General features: G+C 42.2%; 1 protein-coding gene across 2 annotated transcripts in view; it reads right to left on the minus strand.

The window, feature by feature from the left end:
- Nucleotides 1–14,346, minus strand: part of TANC2 (tetratricopeptide repeat, ankyrin repeat and coiled-coil containing 2) — a 703,794-nt gene that overhangs the window by 26,181 nt on the left and 663,267 nt on the right. For both annotated transcript variants that reach the window (XM_074978796.1, XM_074978797.1), the window contains 3 exons: nt 12,457–12,693; nt 9,474–9,659; nt 6,852–6,945 (listed from right to left, as the gene is read on the minus strand). In XM_074978796.1, coding sequence (XP_074834897.1) covers nt 6,852–6,945; nt 9,474–9,659; nt 12,457–12,693 — 517 coding nt within the window. The remainder of the gene's footprint in view (nt 1–6,851; nt 6,946–9,473; nt 9,660–12,456; nt 12,694–14,346) is intronic.

Below are 14,346 nucleotides of genomic sequence, written 5' to 3' on the forward strand. Positions count from 1 at the left end.
TCAGCTGGCTTGCATTGAACATTAGAGTGAAGTAAAAAAAATTGTAAAAAATTCAATGAAAACAAATTAAAGGAGAATAATAAAAAGCCAAGTTTGCTAAAAATTTGGAGCTAGAGAAGGAAAGCCTATTTTGCTTTTTCATGGCAATTTGTGAGTACCTTTCACCAAGGGCTCTGATTTCTGCTAGTAATCTACAATCTCTCTCCTCCCTCCAAACATCTGTACTCCATTTTCCACTGCTTTACCAGCTCTTCTTTTGAGTGGAAAACACAGTCTTGCCAATATGACCCTGAAAGTTGCCATTATTGTATTTGGTGCCTAGTTACTACATATCACCCTCATAGCTAGGATGAAAAAAGACAAAATGGAGAAATTATGATATTTTGCTATTTCTAATTTTCACTAGTCATTTATATTTTATTGTCAAAAGTTAGCTCTTTCTGTAAAAAGACTTCATTACATCCTGGAAAAAGAACACTATACGGCACAGAGCTTTTGCTGTTCCTTAAGTTGCAATGGATCAGGACAAACTATGATAATCACCAAATAATCTACTAGCATGTGTAACTATGAAGTTCAAGACAGTGTTATTTGAAACCTCACAAATTTCCCCTTGTGTCTCCTGCAGTTTTTCTGCTGCACTGTACAGCATACAATCCAGGAATTCTAAAACCAAGTACATCATTGTATGGGTCTTATTTCAATAGAACACACACCACGCTGAGTATGTGCTTGTTTCAAAAGCACTTCAAAGCTCTTCCACAAAATTTAAATTGTATTTGTTTAGTTTCACTAGGGAACCTGAATAAGCTGGTTTCTTGAAGGAAGGGAGAGAGAGAGATTGTAAGACTGAAAGATTATAGCCAGCCAACTGAAAGTTAGCAGAATTTGTGGTGTTCTCTTTTGGGACTAGTGAAGAGACATGCTATTCAAATGGAAAAAGCTTTTTTTTTATTATTATCCCATTTTAGTGTGTAAGATTTTGAAACCCATTAGGGAAAGTATGGAATACAATACAGATGATCAAACATTCTTCAATTTAAATGCTAATTCTGCCCTTTGTTTCTGGGCCAGGGTAGATCCCTCCTGCCAATGCCTTTTAATGTAAAACCAAAATTATCTTTAATTTTCAATATTTCAAGTGCCCTGGTAACATAAAAGTTCCCTTCCCTTGCAAAATATGAATTGTTAACTCTGACAACATGGCTGGGTTAGAAAAGACACACAGAATCTGAAAATAGATCTAAGTGTAGGACTTGTCTTTTACTTGTCTTCAGCATTAATTTTAGACTTTTCGGCTCCACCCTCTCCTCCCCAAACCCATGTATATTTCAGCACAGCTCCTCTGGCTCAGTGTTGTGGGAGTTTGAGCAGAAGGTGGGAGTCTATTTCTAACCGATCCGAGCTTGTTTCTTCTTCTTTGAAGTTCATTTCTGTAGGATGGCTGATTTAGAGGTGTTGATCGGTTTTCAAACTGCAACCCTGTTAATATATTTAACTTCTCTCAGCTTCAAACTGTAGTTTATTATCTTCTCTTGGGCTTTGGGGACATCAAGAGTTAAAACAGAGAACCTTCTAAAAGCTACCAGCAAAACTGACTGTAAAACCTGTAATCATATCCATGCAGCTCTGTATGTAAGTTACAAACGTAGGAGAGAGGGACTGCGTCTAGTGGTCACAGTAAGCAGGAGTTGAAGCTTCAGGGTTCTATTCCTGCTTTTGCCATTGATTCACGGTGTGACATATCTAACACACAGTATTATGGAAAATGGTGTACATGTCAATTATGTAATGTGCACCTATTTTACATTTCCATCTGAGCTGTTTGTAAGAAAAAAGTCAACCTCTCTACCTGCACAAAGAATCACCTTTTAAAATGTGCTTTCTGTCTGCTGCATTCTACGGTCATCTGTTTCATACTCAATAGCAGCACGACACATTTTCGTGCATTTATCACCACTGTAGTATTTGCACCTCCATCTCTGACTGCAATACTGCTGTTGACACAGACATTGTCTGCTGGCTTGTGATATTAGTCTTGTACCAGAGGTAAATATTTCATCTGAAACTGGCTTTATGGTGCTGTCAGCTGTTCCGAGGTTATGATGTAACTTGACTTGACAATTCAGATGACAGTAGTATAATATCATTAAGACAGACAGTCAATTTTATTCCAGACAAGATTAGAGAGACAAGCAACATGTATTGAAACAGAACAGTGGACAGTATGGATTCTTAAAGTTGACCAGCAGTTTTAGGTTCAGGCAACACTTTCTCCTGAATGTCTCTTTATTTTTTATCTAGAATTGCAAAGTTGGTTTTGGAAAACAAAATCAAGTAGAATGGAGTCTCGTGAGCCATACAACGCTTACTTCCACTATGTAAAATATGTAAAAACCTGATACTGAGGTTTTGACAATTTACAGTATTGTTGCCCGCTCATTTTTCCATCTTCCTCAAGGGCAATTTTAATAAGATATTGGGTATTCCTCAGCCCTAACTCTTCTATTTGAGTGCAATTAGCATGTGAATCAACACCATTCCAAGATCTTCAAATGTACTCCAAGAGGTTTTCCCAAACAGACACAAATACCTAATAGTCACGGCCATGCAAAAGCTGATTCTATCAGGGGAGCTCTTTGCCAGGAGCAGTAAGACACAGAGGGAACAAGGCAAATGCTGGACGGGTCTTTCAGGAAACAGCCAAGGAGAGTTGCATGCAAATTTTCCCACCTTGGCTAGAACAGTGAAGGTTTCCTCTCCCCCACCAGCCTAGGTAAGGGTGGAGAGTGGTTTAGGCATAGAAAAGCAGCTTGTGCTATCTTATAGCAGCCTAATGCTCCTTCCCATACTTCCTCTAGGTTGTAAAAAGAGATATTACTTTCCTTAGAATAACAAGCATTGAGAAGGAACGGGATGCTGACTCACTGACCACAAGGCTGGTTGTTGTGCTGCACTGCTCTGTGTGCCATGATGCTGTATTACTTACTGGTGGTTTGGCATGGAAAGGTGTCCTATCAAGGAGGTCAGAATAAGGTGCCTCCCCAAAGCCTTGTAAGAAGAATTAGAGTACTGGTCTGAGAACTCTGTGGAGATGAGCAAGGAGGATCAGTGCTCCATCTCCAGACATATTAACAAGTTGTGCCAAGGAGCCCCAGGCTATGCAGGTACAGCACCATCACAGATCACAACTGCCTTACCTCACTTGTAGCGTACTTAAAATTAGAACTCACCAGAAGTGCTCTCCCCACCATCAGGATCTGGCTGCAAAATGTCTTGGGAGGAGGAGATGAGACTCAATGGCTGTGTCTACACGGGCACATATCTTCCAAACAGCCATATTTCGAAGATTACTAATGAGGCACTGAACTGAATATTCAGTGCCTCATTAGCATTAGGACGCTTCCGGCCACGGTGCTTCGAAAGCGCCGCCTTCGAAAGCACACAGCTCAGCGCGGCTACATGGGGGTCCTTTTCAAAAGGACCCTGCACCTTTCAAAATCCTCTTATCCCGATCACTGATCAGAATAAGGGGATTTCAAAAGGTGGGGGTCCTTTCGAAAACGACCCCTGTGTAGTCGCACCGAGCCACACGCTTTTGAAGTGCCACGGCCAGAAGCGTCCTAATGCTAATGAGGCACTGAATATTCAATTCAATTCAATATTCAATTAGCATGGCTATTTCAAAGATTTGTGCCCGTGTAGACACACCCAATGTTACAAAACGTTCCTGGCTATCAATGAGATAAGCTGCTCCATTCACCGGCTGATGACAGTCAACCTCTTCCTCATCCATATTCTCCTTGCTGTTGCCAGAGGCTTCCTGAGGAATCTCTTCAGAGGTATCCACAGACTCTTTGGGGACAGTGGTTGGGTCACTCCCTAGAATCCAGTGCAGCTGCTCATAGAACAGCTTATTTGCAGTGATAACCCACAACATCCATTTGCTTCCTTTGTTTTATGGTACACCTACCTGAGCTCCTTCATTTTCACACGGCACTATTGGGAGTCCCTGATGTACCCTTTTCCCTCCACGCCATGTGAGACCTTGGTATACATGTCTAAATTGCTTTTGTTACTTCATAGTTTTGCGAGCACAAACTCATCACTCCACACAGCAATGAGGTCCTGATCTCCTTCGTGCTCCATGCTGGAGCTTGTCCACAACCTTGGGAATTCATGGCCAGATGTGCTGCTGAGGTGTGCAGCCTGCTCCACTTGACACTGACCAAACAGGAAATGAAACTCAAATTTTTCCAGTGTGTTTCCTGAACATCTGGAGAACAGCGGAGCTGAAAGTGGTGGCCAGAGTAGTCACTATGATGCACTGTGGGACACATCCAGGCGGCCAAGAACATTGCATTTCACAATGTTCAGTCTGCACTGCCCTAAGATCAACCATGCAAGGTCAAATTTGGCTTTCCTCCTCATGAAAAGCAGGAGTAAAAAAGTCATGTTTAGTGGCCCTTAAAGTCAATGGAACAAACCCCATAGCGTGGACTGAAACCTTAGATACCTAAATTTGACCTAATCTCCTAGTGCAGACCAAGCCTTAGATTATTCCAGAATACCTATGTGGTTAAATATCAGAATTCATCAGATTTATCCAGAGAGCCATGGGCTGTCTTAATTCATGTCTACTGACATCATCAGCAGTATTTGATGCTGCTTACAAAGGTGAACGGAACAGAGGGATATTTTAGTGGATTTTCTTTTAACCAAACTTGGAAAATATTTTTGATTACCATCCTCAGTTCCAGAGTCTGTTTTCCAATTAACAGCATAACCTGATATTTAAGCTTTTCTTTTAAAGGAAAAGAGAATACGTGTTAGATATGCTACCTCTGTACTAGTCAGCATATTGAATCAAGAGCTAATCTGTAAAAAGAATGATTGTAATGAATACCTTCTCAGTGTTCAAGGAGAATATCTAGGTAACTACATACTCTATTCCTTTTCTTCCCTGACTCCCTAAAGTAACATTAAAAAAATTCAGTTAATATTATTGTGAGGTGTTTGTTTTGTATTTAGATCTATTCTCCTGATTCTGAGGGCTTTGTCCTTTCACACTTTCCCCACTGTTAGCCCACACCAAACTTGTCATTCTTCAGGCTGCCTTTTGTGCCAATTCTTATCCACTCTCTTCTTCTTCACCAGCTCAGTTTACCCAGAGGAAGTTCTTCCTGATAGTCACAAACGTTGGTGCTGCCATGCCCATGAACACAATCTGAATGTTGGTTACATGAGTACATTTTCCAAACTGCAAAGCAATTCAAGAGATACTCAAGTGTGTGTTCCATTTACCAAAACCAGTTTAACCACACACAAAACTCCACATCATCCAGTGTTTGCATCCTTGCTGGTAGGATCAAAAATCAATATGTGGTTTCCCAGACAGCAATATCACTGTGGTAATACCAGTGGTTTAAACTAACTAGTGAGTAGAGTACAAACACTGCAGCTAACATATAAATAGCTCATCAAAGTAAAAAGGCAATGGCTCCATTTTGCAGATCTCTATAAGGCATAGCACAAAGCTATATACATAAAGTACATCGGCTAAAATACTTTTTCTCTAGTAGACACTAGGAAGGTGACGCTTCTGGATTTGTCTCCATGAATGTCAGATAGAATACCCTCCATTAAAGTACATTCATTTAATTGTCAGGTATGTTTCAAATGCAATAAAGCAATTATGATCTTGAAGAAAACGAAATGCTAACTTAACATTCAGGAGTTTAAGCTGCTTTGAGGTGTGCAAAAATTCTTTTACAGCTGTGCCAAATATCAAAAGACAAAAAGAGTTCTGAGTTCTGTGCTCATCTAGCTAGCGGGAGAGGTAGATATGTTGGAGGGTAGGGATAGGGTCCAGAGTGACCTTGATAAATTGGAGGATTGGGCTAAAAGAAATCCGATGAGGTTCAACAAGGACAAATGGAGAGTCCTGCACTTGGGACGGAAGAATCCCAAGCATTGCTACAGGCTGGGGACCAACTGGCTAAGTAGAAGTGCAGCAGAAAAGGACCCGAAGATTACTGTGGATGAGAAGCTGGATATGCGTCAACAGTGTGCCATTGTAACCAAGAAAGTTAACAGTACATCGGGGTGCATTAGGAGAAGCATTTCCAGCAGATCTAGAGAATTTATTATTCTCCTGTATTTGGCACTGGTGAGGTCTCACTTGGACCACTGCATCCAGTTCTGGGCCACCCCAGTACAGAAAGGATGCAGACACATTGGAGTGGATTCAGCAGAGGGCAACGAAAATGATTAGGGGCCTGAAGCACTTGACCTATGAGGAGAGGCTGAGAAATTTGAGTTTATTTAGTTTGCAGAAATGAAGAGTGAGGGGTGATTTGTTAGCAGCCTACAACTTCCTGAAGAGAGGCTCTAAAGAGGATGGAGAGATGATGTTCTCAGTGGTGACAGATGGCACAATGAAAAGCAATGGTCTGAAGTTACAGAGAAAGAGGTGTAGGTTGGATATTATGAAAAACTATTTCACCAGGAGGGTGGCAAAGATCTGGAATGCGTTACCTAGAGATGTGGTGGAATCTCCATCCCTAGAGGTTTTTAAGTCTCAGCTTGACAAAGTCCTGACTGCTGCTGGCCTGACTTTTAGATGTGCTGCATATCTGAATCTTTCAAGTGCTCTGTAACCTCAAAAATAAGGCCATGCACTTTCTGGAAAAATAATAAAGCTGATTATGGAGCCTGTTTTGGTATCTGCATGGAAGTTCAAATCAAAGAATTAATCCCCTTCTGAAAGTCTTGACACACAGGCAGCTCTAAAATGTATATCCACAAGCACAGACATGTAAGACAGAAACTGCAGCATCTACAGAAATTACCTGTCTCTCCCCACAGGCTGTCAAAGCTGTTGATCTGTGCTCGCTCCACCTCCTCTTCATCTTTTTCTGGAAGATCGAGCAGGTAGGAGACAATCTAAAACAAAGAGACATGTCGGCCATGAACTTCAGCATGTTATATATAAATCTATGACTTCTTAACATAAGCCATTCTGAATAAACAAAAGAAAATGAACAATGTCTCTGCCTGGCACCTCAACATAGGTAAATACTGCTCCTGAGATCAGCACCTGAGCATGCTGCCCTGTACAAGTGAAAAAAACCAAGTCTCTTGAGACAGGTGCTCATGAGGAGCAAAGCTACCTAAGAACTCAGAAGCTGTGTATGTTTTATATACAGATTATACTATGCATGCAGTGAAAACTCCAGAGCTCCCAAGTTACCCAGAGCGACAAATCAAGAAATAGTGGTTTTGGGACTTTCATCATTAGGTCTTCAAGTGCATTACGAAGATGGGCAAATACCAATCTCCCTATTTAATTGATAGGGAAATTTAAGCACAGACCCCAAGTTTGGGACTTTTCTAAGGCTAAAAGTGAGCCAAATGAGTGTAGACCAGAACTCTAGTCTCCTGACTGTTTTGAGCTTCAGCCACTAGTTCAGGATGCCACTAGAAATAACTCTTTCCTAGCATGAATGACATTTAACCAAATTGCTAGGAAGGTGCCAACATGGTTTCCCTGGCCAGCACAGAGTGGGTTTCAAATAGGGATCTAAATATAATTTTAAAAGTTAACTGAAATCACTGGGTCCTTTGGAGCTGCCCAAAATGGCTGGGGCTGAAGTTCTTTCAGATGGCCAGCCCAGTGTGACCCAGCCTAGGGTCTCTTTGGTTGGCCTAACTCACCCAGGGCTGGGGTCTCTCTGGCAGGTATGGAGCTGGGGCTGCTCTTGCTGGCCAGCCCAGGCTGTGCTCTCTCTGGCTGGCCAGCCAGCCCAATGCAGGGCCAAGGCTGCTCTGGCAGGTACATCCTGGTGCAGTGAGGCTGCTCCCGCAGGCATGCAGGGGCTAACAATTCAGGTTGGTTAACAGCAAGCCTAATGCTTACCAGTTAACTGGTTAACTTTTTACATTCCTAGTTTCAAAGAACTGAATGAATCTCTTCCAAGGGTAAATTTTTGGAAATTGGCTAAAATCTCCTTAGTGCTTGGTAAAATGATATGAGAAAGCAAGAGATTAAGGAGAGAACAGGGGTTACTGAAAGATGGAGGCACAGATTTGTTACCCTGGGTGGGACCCATCTACAAGAGCTATGCTAATAGCAAGTGTGGGACAACTGTGCCCATCATACTCAGCACAGCAACCTGACAGCAGAGAAGTACATGAATTATCTCTCATGAACACAATGTTTTCAGTTACAATTGCCATTCTAAACTGCCTGCTGGGGCTTTCCATTACTGAAAAGCAAAGGCATGAACAACACGGGCCCTGGGGAGCCTGAAGTCACAGACTAAACCAGATTTCAATCAGCTTTAATAATTGTTTAACCACTAGAAGAAAAATGGGTAATGCTATGTTAGCCAACAGTTTAATCAGTTGAAGTAATATTCCACCCTACTTTATTATAATTGTAAGTTATATACATTTTAATTATTGCATAATTATTCTCTCATATATTAATTAATTATAACACTACTTGCCCTGGCTTTCCACTTCCCTTTAGTGTCAGCATTTCACATCCCGGACTACACTTCTTCAATTTGTTTTGAAAGTGCATTATCCATTTACAGCATTACATACACAGTAAATTAAAAAAATTACAAATATATCAGTGAAATTCTGGGAAGTTTCCAATTAAAATGAGTATTGTTAGGAATCATGTGACCAGACTGCAAAAAAGCTCTTGTGCTTCAAAGGTACATCTGTTCTTCAGGAAGTCAACTTGTGCTCACATAGATAGTGCAACTTACTCAGCTCCCTTTGATTAACTTCTCTGATTGGATCACGCTACTTGTGTGTGCATGGCCTGAAGTTTTATGATTAATGAAATTAATGAGAGAAGCTTTATTTAAATAGAAACATTTTTTCAGTCAAACATTACTTCAAACAGAAAAATAAACAGTATTTTACATATCATCATCTTTTCCAATATAAGCAGCAACTGCCTGATCTCAGAGTCCCTATGCTCACTAGGGAACTGGCATAAGTAGTACATGGTTTTTCCTTTGTCTACCTAAAGGCACATTCCAATAAATTAGTGGCTGTTTACATTTCCTCTGGCTGGAAACCCACACTGATTTTGCCCAAGCTACCAAGGTTGCCAAGAAATCAATGGATCCCACTGATTTGTGGAGGTGGGGTAGGAGGAAGTTACTGGTTCTACCTCCTGGACAAGTGGTGGACAATCTGCAGCCTGTGGTTCATCTGGATAAGCCACAGGTGGGCTGCCAGATAGTTTGTCTTGCGTCCAGAAGTATGGCTGCCCACCGCTCCCATTGGCCCCGGTTTGCCATTCCTAGCCAATGGGAGCTGTGGGAAATGCAGGCTGCAGGTTGCCCATAGCTGTCCTGGTCCCTCTGTGCTCAGCCTTATGATCAGGCACCACAGCAAATCTATTATTGCCACATCCCACAGAGATCCAAAACTGTGCAGTTATGCCTTACCTCAGTGTAGCCCATGCTGGCTGCTGCAATCAGTGCCTGTTGTATGGCATGGCTCTTCTTAAATACTCCCTGCTGTTGCCCAGCCATTGTCCAGTCACACTGAATCAAGAACTTCACTACTTCCAGATGACCTCTGAGAGCTGCATGAACCAAGGCACACTGACCGTTTTTATCCAAGTGATCCACCTTAAAGGGGAGCAGAAAGACAAAATAAAATTAAACCAAACTCATGTTTGAAACGCCATGGATTTTCAGTGTTCCCAGCCCTGGTTTTGTAATAATGCCACATGTGCAGGATGTACATTCTCTGCATTTTTCAAGTTAACCACCCATCCTCAACCAGTCAAAGTTCATTCCCAAAGAAACAGTGCCCTGAGGACAGACATCCTCTTGGCCACATCTGTTTTCTTTGGGGAGGTCACCAATATACAGATTCCGTTTTCTTCAGACTAAAAGCATCCTGGCTTTATTCCTGCAAAAGAATGTTTCCGCTGTGTTCTCTAGTACAACTGCAGTTCCTTTACTGAAATCCTACCCAGTGACACTGTCTGCCTCAGGATGAAAAGAGCCAGTAATCAAAAGAGAAATGAAAACGTCCTAAACCTACCATTTCACAAAATTCTTCAAAAGGAGCAAAATCACCCCAAAATGAGTCCAGTGGTAAAATGATTAGCCAACCTGTTTTATTCAGCTGCACCTTAGTCTGCCTCATTAGAAAGGGGCAGCAGAAAAGCATTAATTAAAGCTGTAATTTCAGGTTGTGGTATTATAATATGATATACTACTAGGAACTTGTAGCCTGATTTTTATACATTGGCCACAATATCAGCTTTGGCTTCTAGGTCCTATCATAACACAAGCAACATTAGCATCACAGCAAAACATTTCAACTGGATTCCGTCTTCTCATTAGCCACTTTACTGCTGAATGACATATCAGTTTGCTCAGGAAACACACAGGATCACTGCTGTTTAATTTCTCCATGATACAATCCAACATCTTTGAACAAGAAACAGCTGCTAACAAAATGCTGTGTATATTCTCAAAGAACTGCATGGAGATACTCATGAAAGCTAACTTATTTTTTTCCATTTGGATTGGGAATTTTAAAAAAAATCACATCCAACGCTCTTCGTTTCCCTCCTATTCCCCATGAACTTTGCACAGAAGATATAATGGGACTCCACTGGAAGTTTATTAATACCACTTATCAGTCAGTGTTAGGGAGACATGCAGCTTATTTTTTTAAGCTTATTTTTCGTTTACATTGTCCTTACAACTCAGAAAGATGTAAAAGGGTCCCCTAATCATTCTGACATTCATATTAAAACCATACATGACCTCAGTTTGCTTTCAGCACTGAGGCAAAACAGTTACAGAAACTGCAAATTGTTTCCAGGAGGCTGCCATTTCACTTCTGACCAAAATTTTTCTGTTCAACAAAATGTTTGAAACTTGACTCATTATACACAATTAATTCTTGAAACGTTCCCCACAAAGCTAAACAAAGGCTATTCTTACCGGCCAAGTCTGACAGAAGTGTTCAGAGAATACTTCCAAAAGTTTCATTGGGTGTTGCAAAACAGAATTGCTACTTAACTTGCGGAGATTCAAGGACTTGTAGTGAAATTACTTCAGTAAGCCATTAGCAAGGCAGGATTCCACTGCTCCAGTATCTGGCCTGAAGTCCTGAATGCTAATTACAGACCCTGCAGATCTATTATGCTTTTTGTACCAGTGACATGTTTTAAAGCAGCACATTCTCAAAGAAAAGCAAACCTAGCTGACATTGTGGATTCACCTTTGAGTAACTACAAAGAGAATTCAAACCTTTTCTGTCATAAGAACAAACAACCAGAAGAATAGTAAAAAACCTCTCTCTCACACGTGCACACCAGGAACAATGGAAAATATGAGACTTGCTAGTTAGAGAGCACACAGTGCTATTTTTAGTACAATGCCATATCACGGAAATAGGTGCCTTAGATTTAAAAAAAAAAAAAAAAAAAAAAAAGGATAGAGAGATTAGCCACTAATATGGTGGCATTTGGGCACTTAATTCCCTTACACTCTTGGAAATCTCAGCTCGAACAGACAGGTAAGATAGACATTGGACAGCTAGTAACTGTGGACTGGCAGGAGAGGCACAAATGGAAGTTAGGCACCTTCCTCCCCTTTATTTGCAATGGAACTGAACACCTGACTTCCTTCTTGCGCCTTGGAATGACTCCCTCTAGACGAGTGGTTCTCAACCTATTTACCATTGTGGGCTGCATATGCAGCTTTCTCTGCATTGTATGGGCTGCATCCACACAATATATATGCTACCTATATGGCCCTCAGGATGTCATGTGGGCCATAGCTATGTGCTGATTGGACCACAAGTTCAAAATCACTGCTTTAGACAGAAACAGAGTTGGCATCTCAGCCGATATTTTTAAATTGCTGATACTGAACTTGGTGTTTATAAGAACACAGGCTTTGCTGCACCAGAACAGCTCACAGGCTACCTGCATAAAGGCAATAACCAGTCCCTCCTGATGGCAGAGAAACCTCACCATGGTGCAAACAGTGTGCAGTATTTTGTGCAGTCAAGCAAATTCAGCTCCAATGAATTCATGAAATGTCCAGGTGCTTGTAGGATTGAGCATTTAATAACGAGGCTAAATACTGCTTTGTAATCAAGAGGATAGAATACTGAGGCTTCTGAGGAATGAAAGCATGTGCCAACTGTAGGGGTTTGGCTGAGGTGTATAGGAAATGTAAGAGCATACACAGTCAGTTTATATCATTTAGCCTATCTTCATATACAACAAGAAAAGGCGATGTTACGAAACATTATGTGGCAAAGGAAAAACCAAAGAGTGGAACTATTTTTTCCTCAGGTCTGGTGGGTACTCCACATGCTACCTGCTTTTTCCTCCTTGTAAATATAGAATTCCTGGTAAGGCAGAGTCTCATCAGATAAACACTGTCTCATTACCTGGGCCCGTTTCTTGCACAGTAGCATAACAATGCTCAGATATCCGGCTGCAGCAGCATATCCAAGAGGAGTCAGGCCACTTTCAGAAGCGGCATCTACGTTGGCCCCAAACTCCAACAATAAAGCCACCATCTCTGTGTAACCCAGGTGAGACTGCACACATAAAATTGGGGCATTGTTCAGAACTTCAGTCCGGTAGTTAACATTTGCACCTCCCAAAATTAGCAACCGACTGACCTAAAGGGCAAAAGAGAAACACATCACCATAATGTTCAACCAAACAACCAAGGCCAAAACATGGCTTTATTTTAGGTACAGGGAATGCTGTCTAATCTATGGGATTTTCAGAATAGGCTTTGTTCTGTAATTTGCTTGGTGCTAGAGCAGGCTGGAGCAGGACTTAGCCATACTGCCAGTCTTAGGGCCACAGGGAACCTCATTTGGGGAAAGACAGTGGGTGGTTTTGTAATTGCTTGATTTCCCATCCAACAGGGGCATTGTGGTGCTTACTGGTGACTCAGCTGTTGCTTTGCTTCCTGTTCTCTTTTTGGCTATGCACACTTTGCACTGGGCTGCAGTGTGGAAGAGACAGCCCACGAAGCTGAGATGAGAGACGGAGGAAGATAAAGAGGTGATGATGGTCTCCCTTCTCCATGTGGCTCTCTCAGGCTTGCTTCACCCTTTTGTGGGGACAGGTCTGCAAGCCCAGAAGATTCTCTAAAGCTATGTCTACACTATTTTTTTCAGTCTAGCTAATATGTTTGTAAATGCTAATCTGGACACTCCACAAACATTACGCAATGTCTATGCTAGCATTTACAAACGTGTAAGATAACTTGCATTTTATTGGCAATTAACTCAAGTTAAATAACTCTGTTTCTACAACAAGTGAACTTAGGATGCAATGGCTTGCTAGGGCAATCTATTCTACTCACTGCATGGGAATACCATGTCAGAACCTGCAAGCAATAGATAGTGGGATACCATAGCTGCGTCTACACGTGCACGCTACTTCGAAGTAGCGGCAGTAACTTCGAAATAGCGCCCGTCACGTCTACACGTGTTGGGCGCTATTTCGAAGTTGAAATCGACGTTAGGCGGCGAGACGTCGAAGTCGCTAACCCCATGAGGGGATGGGAATAGCGCCCTACTTCAACGTTCAACATCGAAGTAGGGACGTGTAGACGATCCGCATCCCGCAACATCGAAATAGCGGGGTCCTCCATGGCGGCCATCAGCTGGGGGGTTGAGAGATACTCTCTCTCCAGCCCTTGCGGGGCTCTGTGGTCACCGTGGGCAGCAGCCCTTAGCCCAGGGCTTCTGGCTGCTGCTGCTGCAGCTGGGGGTCCGTGCTGCATATACAGGGTCTGCAACTAGTTGTTGGCTCTGTGTATCTTGCACTGTTTAATGAAAGTGTGTCTGGGAGGGGCCCTTTAAGGGAGCGACTTGCTGTTGAGTCCGCCCCGTGACCCTGTCTGCAGCTGTGCCTGGCTCCCTTATTTCGATGTGTGCTACTTTGGCGTGTAGACGTTCCCTCGCTGTGCCTATTTCGATGTTGGGCTGAGCAACGTCGAAGTTGAACATCGACGTTGCCAGCCCTGGAGGACGTGTAGACGTTATTCATCGAAATAGCCTATTTCGATGTCGCAACATCGAAATAAGCTATTTCGAAGTTGGGTGCACGTGTAGACGTAGCCCATATGTAGGGACAAGACCAGACTGGGCTTTATGGAGGAACAAGCTCCAGACTGGAATGAATGGCGACATAATATACTGCTTTCCATAGCTGCAAAAATGCTCTTAGAGGTGAAAGAAGAAATTATCTCTAAAGCCGACACATTCCAAGTTACTGTCAGGTTTACAACACGCAGGGCAGATATCTGTATATTT

The sequence above is a fragment of the Carettochelys insculpta genome, chromosome 28 (assembly GCF_033958435.1).
Source record: "Carettochelys insculpta isolate YL-2023 chromosome 28, ASM3395843v1, whole genome shotgun sequence".
Lineage (NCBI taxonomy): Eukaryota > Metazoa > Chordata > Testudines > Carettochelyidae > Carettochelys > Carettochelys insculpta.